Here is a 25,418-nt window from a genome sequence, read left to right on the forward strand (position 1 = left end):
TCAGGCTTTTGAGGCATGACCTGCCTCCCACAAAGCCATGCTAACTATCTTTAATCAACTATGCTTTTCCAAATAGTCAAAAATCCTATCTCTCAGAATCCTTTCCAATACCTTGCTTACCACAGAAGTAAGACTGACTGGTCTTTAATTCCAGAGATTTCCCTATTCCCCGAGATTTCCCTATTCCCCTTCTTGAACAGAGGAACAACATTTGCCTCCCTCCAATCATTCAGTGCTACTTCCGTGGAGAGTGAGGATGCAAAGATCGTGACCAGAGGCGCAGCACTCTCATTTCTTGCTTTCCGTAGTAACCTTGGATATATCTGGTCTGGCCCTGAGTACTTCTATATCTTGACGCTTCCCAGAATTTCTAGCACATCCACTTCCTTAACATCAATCTGTTCAAGCCTATTAACCTGGTCCACAGTGTTCTCACTATCAACAAGGTCCCTCTCTCTAGTGAATATTGAAGCAAAAAACTCATTCGGGCCTCCCCTACCTCTTCAGACTACAGGCACCAAGTTCCCTCCCCTCTCCCTGATCGGCCCTATGCTCTCTCTGTGTACATGTAGAACGCCTTTGAGTTTTCTATAATCCGTCCCGCCAAGCTTTTTCATGCCCCCTCCTCAGTCCATTTTTGAGTTCTTTCCTAGCTATCCTGTAATCCTCAAAAGCTGTGCCAGATCCTTAATTCCTCAACCTTCAGCTTCCTTCTTCCTCTTGATGAGAAGCTCCTCTGCTCTTGTCATCCATTCCTTGCCTGTCTCAGTGGGACAAAGTTATCCAACACTTGCAACAAGTGCTCCTTAATCAGCCTCCACATTTCTGTTGTGCATTTCCCATAGAACAATTGTTCCCCATTTATACTCCACAGCTCCTGACTAATAGCAGCATAATTTCCTCTCCCCCAATTAAATACCTTCCCATACTGGCTGTTCATATCCCTCTCCAAGGCTATGGTAAAGGTGAGGCAGTTGTGGTCACTGTCGCCGAAATGCTCTCCCACTGAGAGATCTGAGACCTGGCCTAGCTCGTTGTCTCGCACCAAATCCAATATGGCCTCCCCCCCCCCAACTGTCTTATCTGCATGTTGTATCAGGAATCCTTCCTGAACACACCTGACAAAATCGGCTCCATCCAGACATCTGCACTAAGGAGTTCCAATCAATATTGGGGAAGTTGAAGTCACCCATAACAACAACTCTATTACATCTGCACCTTTCCAAGACCTGCTTTCCAGTCTGTTTTTCCATCTCTCTGCTGCTTTTGGAGAGTCTACAGAAAACACCCAATAAAGTGACTGCTCCTTTCCTGTTACTGACTTTCACCCATACTGACCTTTTCTGCAGCTATGATGCACTCTAATTAGCAATGTTACTCCCCCTCCCCGTTCTTTTTAAAAGATCCAAACTCTGGAACATCCAGCAACCATTCCTGTGAAATCCATGTCACCGTTATGGCCACAACATCGTAGTTTGAAGTATTGATTCATGCTCTAAGTTAATCACTTATTCCTGACTCTTCGTGCACTGAAACAGTCACACTTTAACCCATCCCTTTACCCCATCAATCGTGTATCCTTCCTGATAGATGCTCTACATTCTATTTCTGCTTGTTCAACAACTACCCTCTCCTTTGATCTGTAGCTCTGGTACCAATCCCCCTGCCAAATTAGTTTAAACACTCCCAAAGTGCTCTAGCAAATCTCCCAGCCAGGACATTGGTGCCCCTCCAGTGCAACCCATCCTTCATGTACAGGTCCTACCTTCCCCCGAAGGTACCCCAAAGATCTACATATCTGAAGCCCACGTGTTTAGCTGCACTCACTCCCTGTTTCTCGCCTCACTAGCACGTGGCACTGGTAATAATCCTGAGATTTCTACTCTGCTCATCCTGCTTTTTAGTTTCCAACCTAACTCCCTGAAATCACTTTTTAGATCCTCATCCCCTTTCCTAATTATGTCATTGATGCCAATGTGCACCACAATGTCTGGCTGCTCACCCTCCCCCTTCAGAATCTTGTAGACTCGATCATAGACATCCCGGACCCTGGTACCTGGGAGGCAAATAACTTTCCATCCCTTGGTAAAAGACTGTAAGCATACATCGGATCTACGCTCCTCATGATTTTGTATACCTCAATAAGGTCACCCCTCATTCCCCTACAGTTCAAGAAAAAAAGTCCTATCCTGGCCAACCTCTCCCTACAACTCAGGCCTATTACTCCTGGCAACATCCTCATAAATCTTCTATAAACTCTTTCCAGTTTAACTATGTCTTTCCTATAATAGGGTGACCAAAACTATACACAATACTCCAAGTGTGGCCTCACCAATGACTTATACAACAGTAATATAACATCCCAACTCTTACACTCTAGAGTCAGAGTCCTACAGCACAGAAACAGGTTATTTGGCCCAAACTGGTCCATGCCATCCAAAATGTCCATCCACACTCATCCCATTTCCCTGCACTTGCCCCATATCCTTCTAAACCTTCCTTATTCATATATTTGTCCAAATGCCTTTTAAATGTTGTTACTATACTAGCCTCAACCACTTCTACTGGCAGTCATTCCACATATGTACCATCCTCTGGGCGGCACGGTGGCACAGTGGTTAGCACTGCTGCCTCACAGCGCCAGAGACCCAGGTTCAATTCCCGCCTCAGGCAACTGTCTGTGGGTTTGCATATTCTCCCCGTGAATGTGGGTTTCCTCTGGGTGCTCCGCTTTCCTCCCAAAAATGTGCAGGGTAGGTGAATTGGCCATGCAAAATTGCCCATAGTGTTAGGTGAAAGGGTAAATGTAGGGGACTGGGTTTTGAGTGGGTTGCTCTTCAGAGGGTCAGTGTTGGGCCAAAGGGCCTGTTTCCACACTGTAGGGAATTTAATCTAATCTAAAAGAATTCACAAATGAATACTCCATATTTTGTATGTGAGACATCCCAGTCAGTTATTGTTTTAGTGGTATAGTAGGTCTTAGCTTGCAATTTCCTGGCAAGGCATGATTGAATACAATTAGTAGGAGGAGTTGCATGACGTGGAATTATTGGAATTCTCATGTTGCAAGTCAATATGGTTGTATTTAATACTTATTTTAAGAATACATAATGTATGGTATGAGCTGAATGTAGTAGTATATAAGTTGATATTGGATATGGTACCAACAAAGAATCACAAAAATTCTCTCTCCATCTTTTTCTTGTTCTATCACTTTTTAATTTTATTGATCTTACACCTGCATATTTGATTGCATTGATTTATAATAACCAAATCTAGATAAAAACCATAAAATGTTAAAAGGTATGGACGAGTTGGACGGAAGGGTGTTTCCGTGCTGTACATCTCTATGATATATGTGACATTTCGGTGAATTATAATTATTTCAGAATTTTGGTTGCATTTAACTTTTGAAAGAACAAGTACTTAATGCTGTTAAGATTATCAGTGCATTTGATAAAAATTCATTCGAGCGAGTGATATAGAAGAGAATCACTGGCTTTGAATCACCACCGTACACCTGCTGGTTCTGATAGCAATTTGTTGTCGAAAGCCTAATGTAAAAATTACGTGCCATGTGCACAGAAACCCAGTTTATTCTGCCTAGGTCTAAACTTTTATCTTAAACCCTTGCCGACAGATTAATATCACCACCCTTTGCTACAGACCGAAGCAGTGGAAGGAATTAAAAAGTTGTACAGGTCTGTAGTGACTCATTATTAACCTAATTGAAATGGCTAGCTAGAATATATGAGACGGCACAATTATCAAGTTTGAATATTTTTGTAGGCTGAGTTTAGGTGTTAGCAATATACAAGAAGAAAATTAAACCTACCTTGAAATAATGAGTAAAAGTGAGTTAACAACCAAATTACAAATGTTGTAACTAAAAACGCGTCACCCTCTTTCTCGTTGTTAAATAACGTATCTGGTTGCTAGGTTTTTTCAGTGTTTTGAAGATCCTACAGAAGCACATCGGTTTTACAACTGAACATCTCTTCTCGGAGTTGACATGTGATTTGGTATTATCGTGTTTTTTTTCTCTATCCGGTAAAGCGTCTATTGGAAATGTCAAACGTGTAGGCAGTGGATTGACCGGGACGAAAACACACGACCGTGGGATGTATTCCATCGTGGAATACAAAGGTTTAAAATCCGGTTATCATTGTGGATATTGTAACTCGGACAATGGAAAAGTGTCCACGGGTAAGTCGGAGAAGCTTCGCAGCAGGATCATGTATTTAAACGTGAAGCTTTGTCAATGGCGACAGCAGCTTTGGGACCGAGGCTTCGGCCCAGAGTACAGGCCTCTGCCGCTCTCCACTTTTCACAAGATCCAGCATTTTATGACAACCTGGTGCACAAGCGAGATCGTATTTTCATTCTTTAATCAGCCTTCACGAATGGAGGGTTTTGATTGTTAACTATTTTTTTAAAACTCAAAACCTCTTCAATTTTATTAAAGACGCCTATAGATTTCAAACCAATCACGGAAAGTGTGTAACTGATGGTTGTTAGGTGCTCCATTTAAATAAATAAATACTCTGATGTGTGTAAAATCACGCTGCCCTCTCTCCAGGGGAGCGCACTCTTTCAGCGCCTTTCCCCAGCCGCCGGTGCAAAGCAGAACGTGCGCGAGATTCTCCCGCCTATCGCGCGGGTGCACAAACAACGTGCACGCGATTCTCCCACCTATCGCGCGGGTGCACAAACAGAACGTGCGCGCGATTCTCCCGCCTATCGCGCGGATGCACAAACCGAACGTGCGCGCGGTTCTCCCGCCTATCGCGCGGGTGCACAAACCGAACGTGCGCGGCCCCGCATGTGGTCACTGATTGGTTGGACTGGCCTGGGCGCGCGCCTTGGCCTGAACGACAGTTGGACGATGATGGCCGGTGGCAGAGTGCACAGTATCCTCGAGTATTTCACCGCGGATGACGGTTATAAATGTGGTTACTGTAAGGGGTCTTCCAGCAGTTATTCCAATGGTGAGAGGTTATCCCTGTCTTTGGATGGGAATAAAATACTCTGCATAAATATTCAGTGATACAGGAGCGGAAGGTGTTTATGCAGAAATAATGAACCAGGCTTCCTTATTTCCGAGGCCACACAACCAGCTGTGAGGTCTCAGAATCGCTGCAGTTACAGGTTTTTGTAAATTGCAAAAATATATTTTATGTATAAGATCTTTACATACGCGCGCAGATATTCAAATATTTTGCACCTTCTTTCCTCTCCTGTAAAATCTGAGGAGAGGACTCTGATTTCAACATTGCTCAAGCATGCATCATGTTTATTATCGTGACTGAAATGTTGCACTTAAGTATGCTTAGTTACGCAAGTCAAATTGAGTTTACTGTTTGAGGATGTTGCCTGCGTTGTTGTTTGAGTTCAGCAGATAGACTTGACAGCTCTGAAAATACGCCTGCAAGTTTGAGTATGTGATGCCTGATTACCTACCATTTGATCACAGTGTGTATATGCAGTTCCCACTGCTTTTAGCAGACATGTTTGTACTAGAAATCTCCTTGTATATGCAACATAAAATATCATGAAGGAAAGAAAGTTGACTATGTTTGCACTTTTCAGATTATATTATGAGACTCAAACACCATAATGCTCAAACAAAATAATTGACGAATTGCTAGTGGATCTGTTGTCCTAATGCAGTCAAAATTGAATCATTTGTGTACTTTTGAGGTTAAAACAATCGTGGGGTTATAGAACCATATTGCATGAAAACAGATCCTCAGTCCAACTAGTCCACACCAACCATGTTCCCAAACTAAACTAGTCCCACATGCCTGCGATTGGCCCATATCCCTCTAAACTTTTCCTATTCGAGTACTTAAATGTTGTCACTGTACCTGCCTCTGGCAGTTCATTCCACCCATGAACCACTCTGTTTTTAATTTTAAAAATTGCTCATACTCTAGCCTTTAAAAAATGTGCCCCCTAGTTTTGAACTCACCCAGTCCCAGGAAAGGACCTTTTGCTTTTCATCTTATCTATGCCTCTCAGAATCTTATAAATTTCTGTAGGGTACACCTCAAGCTCCTACTCCTGTGGGGTGAGGGAGTGGGGAGAAGAGAAGGGTGAAAGTGAGGACTGCAGATGCTGGAGATTAGAGTTGAATGTGTGGTGCTGGTAAAGCACAGCAGGTCAGGCAGCATTTGAGGAGCAGGAGAATTGACGTTTTGGGCAAAAGCTCTTCATCAGAAAAGATCCAGCCTATTTTTATAATTCAAACTCTCCATTCCCAGCAAAATCTTGGTAAATCTTTTCTGAACTCTCTCAAGTTTAATAATATACTTCCTCTAACAGGAGGACCAGAACTGCACACACTATTCCAGAAGAGGCCTCACCAACATCCTGTACAATCTCAACATGACTTCTCAACTCCTATACTCAAAGTAGGAACAAATTATTGCAGTTGCTGGAATCTGTACTAGAAACAAAAAATCCTGGCGATCACAGTAGATCAGGTAGCACCCATGGAGAGAAAGCAAGCTAATGTTTCGAGTCTAGATGACTCTTCATCAGAGCTGACATGAAGTGGAGAGGGGCAGCATTTATGAAATGGATGGGGGAGGGGGAGGAGTTGGAGTGCTGAGAGAGAAAGGATGTTGATTATTCAGACCCTGTAACTATTAGGTCAGATGTAGTGAATTATCTCGTGGTGGCTTTCCAGTAGGTACAGTGTCACAAACCACTGACAGTCCCTGTACTGTAATTACATCATATCCAATCATGATTGTGAATGTAATGAAATCAAAGCAAATATAAATGTACTTTTGCATTAACTGCAAAATTCAAAAGATATTTAGTTTTTTAAAAATTGCAAATAAATTTCAGAATTCTGTCCAAAGCATTCTGTGCTGCACAATGTAATTCTGAAATCCTTGAGTACTGTTTGGATCTTTGCAACTTAAACATACATATGAATGTCCATTGAACTCAAGACCAATTTGTATTTGCAAAATCATGGTTACTCAGTTGAAATAAATGTAATCTATGTTTGTTACTTCAGTAATTTATAGTTTCAGTGAATGCAGAACTCAAGATGAAGTTTGAATTTGTAATATCTGTTCTTATTAATTTTTATTCTTCTGTTGATAACTTATGCACACTTTCCAAGGACAAAATCCTTGTTGTTGGAGGTTGGTTAGCTCAGTTGGCTATATGACGTATGTGATGCCAACAATGTGGGTTCAATTCCTGCACTGATGAAGGTTACCATGAAGGATTCCCTTATTCAAGCTCTCCCATCATCTGAGGTGTGGTGATCCACAGGTTAAGTCACCACCATTCATTTCTCTTTTTAATGACAAAGCAGGCTGTGGTCTGGTAAGACAAACCATGGTGATTTTACCTTTACAATATTTCATTAAAGTTGCATCTTTGTACTGTTATGGATGCAGCTGCGAGGATATGCAAAATGAGCTGGTAATTTCTCCAAATTATGCTGCATTATAGAGTCATACAGTCATAGAGATGTACAGCATGGAAACAGACCCTTCGGTCCAACTCGTCCATGCTGACCAGATATCCCACCCCAGTCTAGTCCCACCTGCCAGCACCCGGCCCATATCCCTCCAAGCCCTTCCTACTCATATACACATCCAAATGTCTCTTTAAATGTTGCAATTGTACCAGCCTCCACCACGTTCTCTGGCAGCTCATTCCATACACGTACTACCCTCTGTGTGAAAATGTTGCCCCGTAGCTCTCTTTTATATCTTTCCCCTCTTACCCTAAATCTATGCCCTCTAGTTCTGGACTCCCCGACCCCAGGGAAAAGACTTTGCCTATTTACCCGATCCATGCCCCTCATAATTTTGTAAATCTCTATAAGGTCACCCCTCAGCCTCTGACACTCCAGGGAAAACAGCCCCAGCCCGCTCAGTCTCTTCCCTATAGCTCAAATCCTCCTCAAGGAGTTAGAAGACGCAATGTTGTCAGCACCATTCATCAAACAACTTGCAATTTTTTCCTTCTTTCTCTCATAGAATGTGGGTGTAGCTGCAAAGTTTATCGCTCATCCCTCCTTTAGTTGAGTGGATTTATAAGCTGCTTCAAAGGGCAGTTAAGAGTGCAGAAAAACAAATGTGAAATAATCATATGTAGATCAGACCAGACAATAATGGCAGACTTCCTTCTCTAAAGGACATCAGAGGTCCAGATGGAATTTTAGAACAATCAAATATATTTTTTTTTCCAGATTTTAAACTTTTAATTTAAATTCATCAACTACCATGTTGTATTTGATCCCATGTCCCCAGAGCATCACCTGTGCTTCTTGATTACGAGTCTAGTGACAAAACCACTATGTCGTAATTTCTCCACAAAATATCTCCATAGGAATATTGACCCAATAGATGCTATATCACTTCAATAAGCACAAGTTGTTTAGCAGTCTTCAGAACTTCCACCCTTTAATCAATTTTAAAAGAAAATTATTTCTGTCAAAAAAATCATTCATGTACATAAAGTACATCTGTATAAAATGCTGAAGTAATTCTTATAGAATGGGTAATTTTTTTCCTACTATTCATACTGGCAGGGAAATGCCTTTTATATTTGTGATTGTTTTGGGTACATGTGCATTCAGGTGAGAAGCTGAAAGTGACATATCTGTGAAAGTTAGAGATGATCAGATGAGTTGCTGATTTTTCATTTTAATTGAACAGTTGCCGAGCTGTTTGGGTCTGGACATTGCTGCAATTTTAGCTGAATAAATAAACAAGCTATTAAAATGGAAACATTCATTTTGTAATTAAGTCTAATGTTCATGGCTGCTGTTGTACTAAGCATTTTGAAAGCAGTAGAATGACTATTTCCCTAATTGCACACAGATCTTGTTTTGAAAATAACAAAAAAATTTTTGAAAAGAATTCAGAGATGTAAGAAATAAAGCATTGGCACAAATTATTATGTATGGATGTGACTGGGTAGGGAAGGTTTGAGTATAAAGAAAGGCGGGGACTTTTTGCACTGGTGCGTAGGAGGTTGTTACAGATAGTTAATTGTAGTTGTCTTTTCCCTAGGATGAAACAGTTCAAGACTCGGGGGCACAATTTACAGTGAAAGGAGAGAGATTCAGAAAAGATGAGGGGCAAGTTTTTTACAGGAAGTGGATTGCGTGTGGAATGAACTTCCTGAGGAAATGGTGGATATGAGTATAATTATAATGTTGAAAAGACATTTGGATGGATACTTGAATAGGAAAGGTTTGGAGAGATATAGGCAGGGGCAGACAGTTGGGACTAGTTTAGTTTGGAATTATTTTTGGCATGGACTGGTTGGATCGAAGGGTCTGTTTCTGTGTTGTGTGACTCTGACCCTATAAATGTCTGAAGTGATTAGTTAAACAAGGCACTAGGTTTTATGAGAAAATGTTTTCACTGAACCACGTTTGTTCAGAAATTCAGTTGGACTCAACTTTGCATTACTTTTCACTTGAGCCCTCGGTCCTACATGGTCAGGCTAGCTGTATGTGCAGTTATGTAGAGATTGAGGTGTTCTACTGAAGCTGTCATTGACCACACAAACTCTTGCTTTTGAGACTCCTTTCCCTTCCACATTGCTTGCAAAGTTCAAGTCTTAGCTCAATGTTTCTCAAACATTTTTAGGTGAAGGATCGTTTTCAAAAGGATTCATAATCATGTTCTACACCAATGTAAATTATAATACACTCCTTGTACTTTTATATTTCTGAATGTAAGGTCGCTGACCTCTCGAAGTGGTTTCCATAAATGTTTTACAGGGTGACTTGATATAGTGAATATTGATGTGGCTGGTAATCGGAAAACCTTTATCATTTCATTAGCTGAAAGATGCTGTGTACTGGCCTGTTTGTCCTAGGGTATGTAGCATTAGTGCCATTGGGTTTCTGTCAGAATTGAGGCATTGAATCTTAGTTTGATTGCTGTTCTGGACCCAAATTTGAAGCTGCCCAGTCCCCAGCCCTGCTTTAATATTCTTAATGTGACTGTCTCCTCATTCAGGATTCTCTGACAGTCAGAACCTCATTAATCCAGTTTGATATTTTCAGCACTATTTTGACCCAGTGTCTGTTTAGTGATTGTTTCCACATGTCTTGCTAGAAACAGGCTTTAGTGACATTATTCTACATGACCCCTGGAGCATTGCCAGTTTGCATGGATTCCATTTTGAGAGCTACTGCCTTAGTTTTCCACTTGCTAACTAAAGATAGCTGTATGAATGACAGACTTCTTCATTAACCCACAATTCTAGTGTCCATTTTCATTAAAATTTCTGTTTATCATGAACTTTCAATAATTGTCACTAGAGAGAGAGAGAGAGAGAGACCAGTGGTGGTGGGTTTCACTTGTGGATCACCATGCCTCAGGTAAGGGGTGAAGTTGAGAAGGTGGGATCTTTGTGGCAAGATCAGCTGGTGCAAACATTGAACTTATGCTGTTGGCATCATTCTGCATTAAAAGCCAGTCATCCAGCCAACTGAGCTGACCAACTGAAGCATGATGACTACCTGTCATGCCTCTCATGGGAGAAATGCCCTATTTTTCTCTGGGACTATGATAACTTTTATAAAGAGGAGATCATGGAATTTCAGCTATGCTGCTTTGTCCATTACTCCCTTTACTTGATTGTTGACTTTTTCCGAATGCTTCAGCACAACTTCTGCTATATTTAGACAACACCTTATTTCTCCATTGACTTTTTGTTGCTGCCTTTTTCTTGAAATTATTTCTTCACTGGTTAAGCGCCTACTTACATTCTTTCAATCTTCTATGTTTTCCTCTCTTCCTGGGTTCCCTGAAAAGCTGATTGGCAGGTTTTATGCATTGATTAGGAGAAAGTGAGGATGGTAGATGCTGGAGTATCAGAGTCGAGTGTGGTGCTGGAAAAACACAGTGGGTCAGGCAGCATCCGAGGAGCAGGAGAAATAACGTTTTGGGCATAAGCCTTTCACCAGGAATGAGCCTCATTCATAATGAAGGGCTTATGCCTGAAATGTCGATTCTCCTGCTCCTCAGATGCTGCCTGACCTGCTGTGTTTTTCCAGCACCACACTCTCGAATTTTATGCATTGATTCCTTGGCCCCTGATGCATTGAAAATGCATAACTTGGACTTAATAACATTTATGAGAGGAGGTATCTGAACACTGGTTTTGCTAGTAATGAATGGATTCTGTGTAAAATTAAGAGCTTATTGGATGTTGGTTAGCTCAGTTGACTGGACAGTTAGTTTGCAATGCTGAGTCATGCCAACAGCTTGGGTTCAATCCCCACACTAGCTGAAGAACTTTTCTCAACCTTGCCCCTTGCCTGAGGCATGATGATCCTCAGGTTAATCTGTTACTATTGTGTCTCTAATGGGAGAGCAGCCGTATGGTGTGGTAAAATTGTGATGACTTTATCCTTCTCTTTGTATTAAAAGAATAAAGTCTGGAGAACCTTGTGTGGGAAGCTGTATTTCCTCTTCAAAATGGTTGTTTTGTTGTAGATTTTGTAAACATTTTTATGCATGTAAATATTTCCAAATGTGTTTCTGTAAACAAAATTATTTTAAACACTCAGTTGGATTGATTCATATCTGGAAAGGTTAGAAAAGCAAGGGTGCCCAAATGATGCGTTTAGAGAATGTGATAGGTTGGCTGTAGGACATGTGGTCCAAAGACATTGAGCCCAGACTACATTAGGGAAGGTTATTGTGCAACAAGATATGTTTGATTAATGGTCTCTAAGTGACAATGTCCCCATGTAGCAGGGATCTGATATGATAGAATTTTGCATTCAGGTTGAGGGAGTTAGGAATGGGTGCGAGACTATTTTTAAAAAAAAAGATTATGAAGGAAATTATGTGGGTACAAAAGCAGACCAGGCTAAACTGAATTGTGAAATTAGGTTAAAGATAGATAAGATTAGATTAGATTAGATTCCCTACAGTGTGGAAACAGGTCCTTTGGTCCAACAAGGCCACACCAACCCCCTGAAGAGTAGCCCACCCAGACCCATTTCTCTCTGACTAGTGCACCAAATGCTATGGGCAATTTAGCATGGCCAAATCACCCAACCTGCACATCTTTGGATTGTGGGAGGAAACCCACGCAGACACTGGGAGAATGTGCAAACTCCACACTGTAGAGATGTAGTGGCAGGCTTTTAAAGGGATATCACTGAATGCACAAAGATATATTCCCAAGAGAAATTTCAGGGAATGGAGTCACTGTATTAAAAATAAGAGGCACCCATTTAAAACTGAAATGAGGCAAACGTTTTCCTCTTAGGGGTTTGTGAATCTTTTGAATTCTCTCCCTAAAAAGGTAGTGGAAGCAGACTTTTAATATTTTGAAGGCAGAGGCAGAGGTGTATAGATTATCAATAAGCAAGAAGTGAAATGTTTGCAGATGGGCAGCATGTTGATTTGAAGTTTTAATCAGATCAACCATGATGTTGTTAAATGATAGTGATCTTGTGGGGCTGAATGGCCTACTGCAGTTCTTTGCTATATGCAAGTTCCTCCCTGCTTTTTGCCCTGGATTTGGATTACCTTTTGGATTTTCAGGTTGACAGAGTGGTGAAGAAGGCATTTGGTGAAGAAGGGTATTTTTACCTGGAACATCAGAGGCTGAGATGTGACCTCATAGAGGTCTATAAAATCATGATGAGCATGGATAAGTTGAATAACAAAGGTCTTTTTCCGAGTGTTTGAGAAGTTTAAAACTAGAGGGCAAAGGGTAAGGTGAGGGGGGAAATATTTAAAAAGGACCTTAGAGATAACGTTTTCACAAAGGATGATGCTTGTATGGAATGAATTGCTAGTGGAAGTGGTGGAGTGTGGTACAATTACAACATTTAAAAAGTATCTGGATTTGTATATGCATAGGAAGCATTTAGAGGGACATGGGCCAAATGCTGGCAAATGGGGCGAGGTCAGATTGGGATGTCTGGATGGCACAGACAAATTGAATCAAAGGGTCTGTTTCCCTGCTGAATGACTCAATGACAAGGTAGTAAAGTATTGTGAAACCTTGCTAAAACATTCTGCTTGGATTAATTAACTATAAAGGAGGAGCAAATTACTGCAGATGCTGGAATCTGTACTGAAATGCTGGAGTGCATTTACATAATTGTACAGCATTGTAGTTTAGGCATAAGTTTGTATATGACCATGGAAAGTGCATATGTAAATGTACAGCATGTGGGCACAACATATGGATCTATTAAAAAGCAGCATCAACAGAGACATGGATCGAAGAAAGTGAAGATTGAGACCTTGATCAGGAAAATTAGAGAAGGAAGAGAGTTGCAGTATTGATTTAAGAATCAGTTATTATACTGAAAAAAATCCTAGAAACTTGCATCACAAAAGAGATCATTTGGCTGCATTACCTTTTCTGGGTCTTTGAAAAAGCATTTGTTTTCAACATCATGTCCTTTTCTTTATGTCCTCATCCTTTAATATCTGTTCAATGCCATGCAAATTTGTTTATGGGAATCGACTTCAACCATGTTATTTGGTAATATTTTAAATCCTGAAAACTCTGAATGAAAAGATTTCTTATCCTCCCTCTAGAGTTTTTCTGATGATTTTGAATCTGTCTCCCATAACTGGTAAATAACCTACATGCCAGAAGGTTGTCTTATTTGAAGGGGTCAAATATAGATTCAGTAACCCCCCCCATTACAATAAAGGTGCTATTCTGATAGTGAATGTATTCGCAACATCTTCATAAATCTCCTCCACATGTACCCGTCTATTCCTGTCACATAACTTGTTTAAATCTGTTGGCTTGCTTGCAGTTTGTGCAATATAGTTTTGATTTTCTGGCTTTTTTGATGTAGCACAAATGTAAACTGTCCAGCATAGCTCTGTAGAGCATAATGTCAAAAACAAGCGCTGATATGTTCTTTTGGCAGAAAGTGAGGGGCAGAAAGTAACCATCCGATGAGTTGTGCAGGGCAAGTACAAAATGAAAATTTTGTTTAGTTTGTCAGTTCAGCAAGGTTTAAAAAAAACTGACAGCTTGTGTTTATGTTGTGACTTCTTCATAACTATGACAAATTAGCATTGCTGAGGTTCCTTAAATTTGTGACTATTTGTTATTTTGGTATTAAAACTTTTTAAATGCTTTTATATTATAGGCATGTGGGCTCATACCATGTCAGTCCAGGACTATGAAGATCTAATTGACCGAGGGTGGAGGAGGCAAGTAGCATTCTTGAATGATATTGTATATTAATGTCTTGTGATTCATTTTTAAAACTTTGTATTTTCATTAAATTGATCTTGAACTTCTTCAGGAATCTGAAAATGACTTGAACCATTGAGATACTTTTGAATTGTTGTTAGGTCATGGAAACAGTTTACATATAACAAGTTCCTGTAAAAGGGCAGGCCGGTGGCTCAGTGTTTAGTACTGCTGCCTCACAGCACTAGGGCCCCAGGTTCGACTGCAGCCTCCGACGACTGTCTGTGTGGAGTTTGCGTGTTCTTTCCCTGTCTGCATGGGTTTGCTCTGGGTGGTCTGGTTTCCTCCCATCATCCAAGGATGTGCAGGTTAGGTGAATTGGCCATGCTAAATTGCCCATAGTGTTCAAGAATGTGCAAGCTAAGTGGATTAACCATGGGAAATGCAGAGTTACATGGATAGAGTGGGGTGCTCTTCGGAGGTTTGATGTGGACTCAATGGGCCGAATGGCCTGCTTCCACACTATAGGGCCTCTATGATTGTGTTGATTCTATAAACAATAACAGAGCAAATGATCAAATAATCTGTTTTGGTGACATTGGATGTTATATATAATTGCGTGTCTTTTTGTTTTGAACAATGCCATGGAATCTTTTGTTTACTTGAGAGATCAGATCAGGCCTCAAGTGGTACAGTACTGTCTCAATTCTCACAGATACATTTGAATGAATTATGTGGCCAGATTTTTGGAGGACAGATTGAATGCATAAACTGTGTAATTCTGAGGCAAGACTGCCATTGCTGACCCAATTTATTATTTTTCTTTTCATTCATGAGATGTGGGCATTGCTGGTCAGGCCAGAGGGCAGTTGAGAGTCAACCATTTACTGTGGGTCTGGAGCCCCATGGGCCAGACTGGATAAGGATGGCAGATTTCCTTCCCTAAAAGATGTTAGTTAACAAGATGGGTTTTTCTGACAATTGGCAATGGTTTCATGGTCATAATTAGACTCTTAATCCCACCATCTGCCATGGTGGGATTGAACCTGGGTCCTCAGGACATTACCTGTCTCTCTCTGGATCAATAGTGTCATAACAGTACCCTTGGGCCATCATCGGAATGTATGTAGGTGTAGGCGTTCAGCCCATCAAGTCTATGCTCCCATTCAATTAATTCACAGCTGGACATCTATCTCAATGCCACATTCCACACTCACCATCTTTATCTGCTGTACAAAGCTTTGGTTAGGCCACAGCTGAGTGTTCTGGTCATCACACCAGAGAAAGGATATGATTGCAATGTAACAATTGCAGAGCAGGTTTGCCAGGATGATGGGGTGGAGCAGTTTTTCTGAGAAGAGAGGCTGGATAAGATCTGGATGTGTTTGTTTTAAGAGCTGAGAGGGCACCTGATTTGAAATGTGTAAGGGACATGGACAGGGTGGATAGTTGAAGGGAACATACCTTTTAAGGTAAAAGGCTAAACATTTAAACTGGATTTGCGGGAAATCTTTTTCACCGGAGAATAGTGGGAATCTGGAATGCATTGCCTGGGAAGGTAGTTGAGAAGTGAAAACTCTGAACCTTTTAAAAAAAATTATGTGGATAAACACTTGAACTGTCTCAGAACATTTAAGGCTGTGAGTCAGGTGCTGGAGAGTGGGACTAGTGCAGATTTTAGTTTTTGTTGGTGCCAACTCTGGGCCGAAAGGCCTGTTCTGTACAGTCTGATTCCATAATCTTTGATATCATTACTCTCCAGAAATCTATACCTTTCTGTCTTGAACATGCTCAATGATTAAGCTTTCAGCCCTTGGAATACACATTTCCACCGATTCTCAACCTTGAAGTGAAGAAATTCTTCCTTATCTCAGTTTTGAATAGCCTTCTGTTTATCCTGAGATTATGTAACCTGGTTTTAGACTCCAGTAACCAGGGGAAACATCTTGCCTCTATTACCCTGTAGTACCATCTTGTAAGTTTCAATGAGGTCACCCCCTCATTCTTCAAAACTCAAGAAAATACAGACCCAGTCACCTCAATATAATATTAAAGACAATCTTGCTACCCCAGGAATTAATCTAGAGAACTGCTATTGCATTGTCACCAAAGTATATCCCTTCTTAGATAAGGAGACCACAGGCCAGGTAAGATCTCACCAAGGCTTACCGGGGAGAATGCGGGTAAGTGGAGTTGAAATGCCCATCAGCTATGATTGAATGGCGGAGTGGACTCGATGGGTCGAATGGCCTTACTTCCACTCTTCTGGTCTTATGGTATTAAGGCTCAGTACAACTGCAACAAGACATTTCTTAATCATATTCAAGTCCCCTTCTTATGAAGGCAAATGTATCCCTTTCTGTCTTGATTAGGAACATAACAACAGAGGTAGGCTATTCTGCCCATTAAGTAAAATGATTTCTCCTTATGTTGGTCCTAGGTGGCATCCTTGTTGTTTTGTATTCCCTGGTTCTAGACTCCCAAACCAAGGCAAAATCTTGCTTGCATCTACCCAGTTTTAAATATTGTCTAGGCATCAGTGAGATCAGCATTCATTCATTAAAATGTCAGAGAATACATGTCCATTTTCCTCAATCTCTCTTCATATGATAGTCCCATCATTCCAGGAACAAGTTTGGCGAAGCTTCATTGCACCCTGTTTATGCCAAGTATATTCATTTTGGTAATGGTACAGAAATGCTGACTGCAACCTAACTAAGGTCCTGTACAGTTGAAGCCAGACTTTGCTACCCTATGGTAGCAAATAATCTTATGATAAAGACTCATTAGACTCCTAGGTGTTTACAGCACAGGACGAAGCCATTCCGCTCATTGAGTTTGCACTAGTCAAGAAAGATAACCACACTGATCTTGTTTTCAGGTCTTAGTCCAGGATTCTATGAAAATGCAAATGAATATCTAAACACGACTAAAATGTTATGACTGAAGCACCCTTTTAGACAGAGTTTCAGATTCTCTCTCCACACCCTCCCCCCAACCTCTGGTTGGAAAAAGATTCTCCTTGACTCTCCTCGTAGATATCGACTTCTTAGCTTAAATCTATACCCCTGGCTGTTGATCCCTCTTCTAATGGAAAAGTGCCTTCCTATCCAACCTATCTATGGCCCTCAATTTTATATGCCTCTATCAGCTCCTCTCTCAGCCTTCGCTGCTCCAAGGAAAACAGCCAGAGCCCATGCAATCTTTCCTCATGGCTCAGACTGTCCAGCCCAGACAGCATCATGGTAATTCTCCTCTGCACCCCCTCGAGTGCAATCACATCCTTCCTATAATGTGTTGACCAGAAAGCCATGCAGTACTCCAGTTCAGGCCTAACTTGTGTTTTATACCTTTATCTCCCTCCGTCCACGCATCAATGAACTTAATACGCATTGTGACGTCAAACACTTCTTCCTCTGCCTCCGCCTCGGAGCTTACTTTTACAATCAGGACTCCCACCATCTTCTGAGGTCCCCTTCACTTGCCTCCAACACACTACATCCACCTGGACACTCTGCGCTGGCCTATTACCCACCCTCGACCTCTTCATTTCCAACTGCTGCCGAGACATTAACCACCTCAAACTGTCTACCCCCCTCCCCCACTCCAACATCTCACCCTCACAACGCGCAGCCCTCCACTCCCTCTGTTCCAATCCCAACCTCACCATCAAACCATCAGATAAAGGGGTGCAGTGGTAGTTTGGCGCACTGACCTCTACAGCGCTGAAGCCAGACAACAACTCGAAGACACCTCCTCCTACCGCCCCCTCGACCATGATCCCACCCCTCCCATCACCAAACCATCATCTCCCAGATCATACAGAACCTCACCTCAGGAGATCTCCCACCCACAGGTTCTAACCGCGTAGTCCGGAAGCCCCGCACTGCCCGATTCTACCTCCTTCCCAAGATCCACAAGCCTGACCACCTCAGCCGACCCATTGTCTCAGCCTGCTCCTGCCCCACCGAACTCATCTCCACCTACCTCTATACTGTCCTATTTCCCCCCTCGTCCAGGAACTCCCCACATACGTTCGAGACACCACCCACGACCTCCGCCTCCTCCAAGACTTCTGTTTCCCTGGCGTCTAACGCCTTATCTTCACCATGGCCATCCAAACTCTCTACACCTCCATCCCCCATGACCAGGGCCTCCAAGCCCTCCGTTTCTTCCTCTCCTGACGTCTCCAACAGTATCCTTCCACTGACACTCTCATTTGTTTGGCTGAACTGGTCCTCACCCGTAACAATTTCTCCTTCGAATCCTCCCACTTCCTCCAGACCAAAGGGGTAGCCATGGGCACCCTTATGGGCCCCAGCTATGCCTGTCTCTTTGTCGGCTTCGTAGAACAGTCCATCTTCTGTAGTTACACCGGCACCACTTTCCACCTCTTTCTCCGCTACATTGATGACTGCATTGGCGCCACCTTGTGTTGATGAGGTTGAGCAGTTCATCAACTTCACCGACACATTCCACCCTGACTTTAAATTTACCTGGACCATCTCTGACACCTCCCTCCCCTTCCTGGACCCCTCCATCTCCATTAATGATGACTGACTTGACACTGACATTTTTCACAAACCCACCGACTCCCACAGCTACCTGGATGACACCTCTTCCCACCCCACCTCCTACAAAAATGCCATCCCGTATTCTCAATTCCTCTGCCTCCGCCGTATCTGCTCCCAGGACGACCAGTCCACCACAGAACACACCAGTTGGCCTCCTTCATTAGAGATCGCAATTTCCCTTCTCACGTGGTTGAAGATGCCCTCCAACGCATCTCATCCACATCCCGCACCTCCGCCCTCAAATCCCGCACCTCTGCCCTCAAACCCCACCCCTCCAACCGTAACAAGCACAGAACCCCGCTGATCCTCCCTTTCCACCCTACCAACCTTCACATTAACCATATCATCCGCTGATATTTCTGCTACCTCCCCTACCCTCCTCTCTGACCTATCACCTCCATCCATTCACCCATTGTAATCTTTGCTACCTTTTCTCGCCCCCCAGTTTATGTCTCCATCCTGGAGGCTTCCTGCTATATTCCTAATGAAGGGCTTTTGCCCGAAACGTCGATTTTCCTGCTCCTCGGATGCTGCCTGACCTGCTGTACTTTCCCAGCACCACGCTGATCAAAAAACTTGTGTTTTATACAGTTTCCATATAATCTCCCTGCACATGTATTTTATGTCTCTGCTAAAAAAGTTCGACTTCTTGTCTCTCAGCTATTCTTGGATCCAACATGTCATTTTTCCTTTGATCCCATAGGGTCTTATTTTCTTGAACAGTGTGCCATGCAAGACTTTATCAAAAACCTTGTGAAGTTCATGTAGACCACATCAAATACATTGCCCTCAATAATACTCCTGGTTATCTCACCTTTTTAAAATAAATCAAATTTGTCAAATGTGACTTTCCCGTAACGATCTATGTTGACTTTCAGTAATTAATCTGTGTCTCTTCAACTTTTTTTTATTCTATTATGGGACATAGGCATCACTGGCTGGCCAGCACTTATTGGCCATCCCTAGTTTCCTGTGAGAAGGTGGTGGTGAGCTGCTGCCTCTGACTGCTGCAGTCCACGTGCGGTAGGTAGACCCACAATATTGCTAAGAAGGGAATTCCAGGAATCTGACCCAGTGACAGTGAAGGAATGGTGTTTTGTTTCTAAGATAGGATGGTGAGTGGCTTGGAGGGGAACGAGCGGGTATTAGTGTTCCCATGTATCTGCTGCTGTTGGCTTTCTACTTAGAAGTTGTTGTGGGTTTGGAAGGTGCAGTCCTAGGATCTTTGTCAAATTGTTGCAGTGCATCTTGTAGATAGTACACACTGTTGCAACTGAGCATTTGGTGGTGGAGGAGGGAATGGATGTGGTGCTGATCAAGTGGGATGCTTTGTCCTGAGTGGTGTTGAGAAAGTGTATAGGGAAGAGCAGGTAGGGAAAGAGATTAAGTTTTGAGTTTTTGGGAAACAAAAGGTTCAACTAGCATGACTCGGATCAGATAAGAACTGGCAGTAAACAATGGCGTGCTGGAGACAAGGGTATTGGGTTAACAAGGTGGAAAAGCATTCATTATGTAAAGCCATTTAACAAGATGAAGAAGCATTCAGTATGTAAAGTCAGTTAACAAGGTAGAAAGTATTCATTATGTGATGCCAGTTAACAAGGTTACGAACATTCCTTGTGTAACAGCAGATGGCTTAATCTTTACTGTTGACACTTGCTGATTGTAACGGTCACCCTTTCAATATGTATGTTGCCATATGGATGCTCCTGCCTGTAAACAACTATATAATGAATTAAGAAACTGCTGTTCGAGAGAAGACCGAGAACTCATGGCCCTGTGCTCATGGGCGATCGTGTTCTCTCCCTCCAGGGCCCAGGGTAAAGATGAAGGAGGTAAAACTATACTGTGTCTGAGTGTTTTGCTTCGACTGAGGTAGGAATGGGACAACAATGTCAAGCTTCTTGACTGTGCTCAGTCAGGCAAGTGGGGGGTATTCCATCACACCCCTGACATGTTCTTGTTGATGGCGGACAGAGTCTGGGGAGTTTGGAGGTGAATTACTCATTGCAGTGTTCCTGGGGGCCGGGGAAGCAACACACAATCCTAGAGTCGCATTAATTGTTGTAGAAAAGGCTCACTAATACCATGACAATGGCATCTCCTATTACAATTGCTCTTTCATTTTTTTTCCTCCTGTGGTTCCAACAAATTGGTTTTGGCTGCAATCCCCTGAGGAACTCCATTACCGTCCTCAATTAACCAACATGTAAGCCGATTGGCAAGTAAAATTGAATTTCTGTACTTCTTGCCTGGTCCTGTTAGACAGCCTAGTATTGCACATTCCTTCTCTGTTTGTTTGTATACTCTTAACTTGGTGTGACCACTCCCCTAAATTTCCAGTGACGTTCATCAACATCCTCTGTCTCCTCCTTGATAATATGTTGGTGATGGTTCCCACTGGTGGTAATACGGTAGAATCCTTTTTGAGGTCAAGATAGGGGTAAAGCGGAGATGTAGCATCATCCGAAACACTCTCTTATCCATTTTTGTCGTCATCATTCTTCTTCACAAGAACAAGCTTTGCAGTGGTGTACACATTGTCTACAGGATGGACAGAAAACGTTTCAACATCAACCATTTGAAATACAAAAAGATAATGATACCAGCATCATTTGTGGAACTTGAGTATAGGTGACAACGTCACCTTTAACCTTTTTGAAAGAGAATCTTCAAGTCTGACTTAATGCCATCACGGAAGCATACAGAAGAATTGGTCTTGGTCTCGGCCTCAACTAAAAGAAGTCTCAAATCCCTTACTAACCTGTCCCAGGTCAAAATCTGGTTCATCCCTTCATTAAGATAAATGGAGAAATCCCCCCAAATGTGGAATATTTCCCCTACCCGGGAAGCTATCTCTTATGTAAGGCTGGCAATAATGTAGAGATTCCAGCATCACATCCAGTCAATGAACGCCATCTTTGGATGAGAGTCTTTGACTAGTGACATTCGTGCTGACACCAAGATCCTTGTGTATAAGGCAGTCATCTTGTGAATCTTCTGTATGGCTCCATAACATAGACTACAGTACATACAGACCTCAAGACTTTGGAAATACCATGAATGCTGTTTGGGACAGATTCTCCGCATCAGCTGAGAAGACAGGCATGCTAACATTAACATCCTTGAAGCAGTTAACAAAATCAGTATTGAAGCCATGATCATCCAAAGCCACTTCCTCTGGGTCGGCCACATTTTTCATATTCGTGAGTCGCGACCACCAAAGCAAATCATCTTTACCTAGCTCAAGGAAGTCACTCGAACAAGAGGAGGAGAAGTGTTTCAAAGACTCCTGAAGGCTTCCCTCAAGAAAGGCAACGTTGGAGACCCTTAGAGGAAGTAAGAGGAAGGAACCGGAGAAAGGAATTTCAATGATCTCCAGAACAATTCCACCTGCTGGAAACACAGTAACAAAGAGGACAGAGCGGTAAATATGATCTATATGGACTTCAGTAAGACGCTCGACAAGATTCCCCATGGGAGACTGGTTAGCAAGGTTAGATCTCATGGGATGCAGGGGGAAGTAGCCATTTGGGTACAGAACTGGCTCAAAGGTAGAAGATAGAGGGTGGTGGTGGAGAGTTGCTTTTCAGACTGGAGGCCTGTGACCAGTGGAGTGCCACAAGGATCGGTGCTGGGTCCACTGCTTTTCACTATTTTTATATAAATGATTTGGATGCGAGCATAAAAGGAAAGTTAGTAAGTTTGCAGCAGACACCAAAATTGGAGGTGTAGTGGACAGTGAAGAAGGTTACCTCAGGTTACAACTGGATCTTGATCAGATGGGCCAGTGGGCTGAGGAGTGACAGATGGAGTTTAATTTAGATAAATGTGAGGTGCTGCATTTTGGGAAAGCAAATCTTAGCAGGGTTTATACACCTTAATGGTAAGGTCCTCGGGAGTGTTGCTGAACAAAGAGACCTTGGAGTGCAGGTTTATAGCTCATTGAAAGTGGAATCGTAGTTAGATAGGATAGTGAAGGAGGCATTTGGTATGCTTTTCTTTATTGGTCAGAGTACTGCGTACAGGAGTTGGGAGGTCATGTTGCGGCTCAACAGGACAATGGTGAGGCTGCTTTTAGATTATTGTGTGCAATTCTGATCCCACTCCTATCGGAAAGATGTTGTGAAACTTGAAAGGGTTCAGAAACGATTTACAAGGATGTTGCCAGGGTTGGAGGATTTGAGCTACAGGGAAAGGTTGAATAGGCTGTGGCTGTTTTCCCTGGAGTGTCGGAGGCTGAGGTGTGACCTTAGAGGTTTATAAAATCATAGGACATAGAACAATACAGCGCAGAACAGGTCTTTTGGCCCTCTATGTTGCGCTGACCTGTGAACTAATCTGAGCCCATCATGAGGGGTATAGATAAGATAAATAGACAAGGTCTTTTCTCTGGGGTGAGGGAGTCCAGAACTAGAGGGCATAAGTTTAGGGTGAGCATGGAAAGGTATATAAAAGAGACGTAAGGGGCAACTTTTACACGCAGAAGATGGTACGTGTATGGAATGAACTGCCAGAGGAAGTGGTGGAGGCTGGTAAAATTGCAACATTTAAAAGGCATCTGGATAGGTATATGAATAGGAAGGGTTTGGAGGGATATGGGCCGGTTGCTAGCAAGTGGGATTAGATTGGGATTGGGATATCTGGTCAGCATGGCCAAGTTGGACCGAAGGGTCTGTTTCCGTGCTGTACATCTCTTTGACTCTGATTCTATGACCTGCCAAATGTTTAGTTGGAAATGCAGCTCAAGGATCGGGTCTTGTCAGCTATGCAAGGACCCACAGAACCCTGGATCAGTGACATAGAATTTCCAAGGTGGACAATCATACTGTTTAGTGAGTGATTACCAATTGTTCTCCATGTAGTTAGTTCTTTGTTTTGCTGCCTAAGTTCTGAAATCCAGACCTCAAGCTTCTTCAACGAGTGATACTGCCAACAGATATGCTCATCTAGGACACATACTGTGTTAATTACAGCAGGATGTCCATCCTGCTTGGTAGAGTGGACCTGCCATAACAAAATGTTTTTTAAGAACTACTTATTACAGGTAGAATAACTTAGCAGGTACTCACTAGTCAGTGTCTTCCCCAGCTCTCTGTGCAAATAATTGAATTCCTGCCACTCTGTTGCCTTGCAGTTTTTCAACTGCCACTCTCCTAGAGGCTGAAAAATTGAGAAAAAGAAAGGAGCACCTTCCTCCCTTCAACTCCTTTATTCATCAAACCCTCAGATTTGCACTCTGTTTTAGCTGCATTCAGTTCTAGTCTTTCATTCTAATTATGTTCATGAATAATAGTGATATTTATGTCTATATGAACTTCTGTCATGCTCAGTAGCTTTTCACATGTTGCCAATAATGAAACTAGATAGAAACCCTGTTCTGACCTTTTGAAGTTTACATTGAATAAAGCACTTTTGATTGTACAAGAAGCAAACTCCCAAATACTGGCTCGGTTTCTGCTGCTGAACAAAGCAACTATGAGATGGGGCGATGGAGTAGGCAGTGTTAAGGCATCTGTGCTCGGGTTTGTCCTCCTCATCTACATTTTTCTTTTCCCTTTACCCCCTTTGTTTTTCTGTCAAACTTACCTGATAAAGAGAGCTCTGTGGAGGAGGCAGCTTCGATGGTTTCCAGAGCAATGGTGGCGTTTTCAGAGGTTGCATGGCTGCAGAGATGGTTGGTCGGCCTGTGAAACCTGGATGAAACTCTCGCTTTTGCACAGAGTAGGCCCCTGATGACAGCATGGTCTAGGCTGGTGTAGCCCAGAATGGGACAATCTCTGTGGCATCACGTGGACTGGTGTAGCCCAGAGTAGAACTCTGGTGGCAGTATGCTGTAGTAACAGAGAAGGAAAAGTTGGACTCTGTTATCTTTTAAAAATTTTATTCTGTGAATGGTGCTTATGTATGAGTGATAGCACACACTCTTCACTGTATTTTATATTGAATGCATGTGACCAAAGATGTTTAACTTATCATGATGACATTATCAATTAAGGATTAGTTGTATGTTTTAGTTATATTGCTCTTTTTCTGTTTTTTTTTCCTGACAATCCTTCAAAGTTTAGTACTGAAACTTTCAAATTCTTGCTATGTGTTTCTAAAATTATGATACACTATTGAGGTATAGGATGCTCCATTTATGATTCTTAACTGTTTTCATTTACAAGCTAATTTTGGCAACAACTGAATCCCATCCTATTTAATTACAGTGATTTTGCCTGTAAAATTTAAACCATGATAAGCTGATTGTGATTCTATGGAGCTCTAGATTAGAATTCCACATCACATTACCAAAGAAAAATAATCACAAGCTATATATTCTTATGCAAAGTCAAGGAAGTCACATGTATTGCAAATCAGCACCATGTCAACTGAGCTAATTACATAGAACATAGAACATAGAAAAATACAGCGTAGTACAGGCCCTTTGGGCCCTCGATGTTGTGCCGATCCAAGCCCACCTAACCTACACTAGTCCACTATCCTCCATATGCCTATCCAATGCCCGTTTAAATGCCCATAAAGAGGGAGAGTCCACCACTGCTACTGGCAGGGCATTCCATGAACTCACGACTCGCTGAGTAAAGAATCTACCCCTAACATCTATCCTATACCTACCACCCCTTAATTTAAAGCAATGCCCCCTCATAATAGCTGACT

General features: G+C 42.3%; 1 protein-coding gene across 10 annotated transcripts in view; it reads left to right on the plus strand.

Annotated features, from left to right (window-relative positions):
- The first annotated feature begins 3,376 nt into the window (after positions 1 to 3,376).
- The window catches only part of LOC122561177 (arginyl-tRNA--protein transferase 1), a 225,295-nt gene continuing 203,253 nt past the window's right edge, over positions 3,377 to 25,418 (plus strand). For 4 of the 10 annotated variants that reach the window (XM_043712691.1, XM_043712692.1, XM_043712695.1 and 1 more), the window contains exons 1-2: positions 4,838 to 4,988; positions 14,135 to 14,198. In XM_043712691.1, coding sequence (XP_043568626.1) covers positions 4,886 to 4,988; positions 14,135 to 14,198 — 167 coding nt within the window. In that variant the 5' untranslated portion in view covers positions 4,838 to 4,885. The other 6 variants (XM_043712690.1, XM_043712693.1, XM_043712697.1 and 3 more) reach the window with 5 other exon arrangements.

This window comes from Chiloscyllium plagiosum, chromosome 22, assembly GCF_004010195.1.
Source record: "Chiloscyllium plagiosum isolate BGI_BamShark_2017 chromosome 22, ASM401019v2, whole genome shotgun sequence".
In the NCBI taxonomy this organism is placed as follows: Eukaryota; Metazoa; Chordata; class Chondrichthyes; order Orectolobiformes; family Hemiscylliidae; genus Chiloscyllium; species Chiloscyllium plagiosum.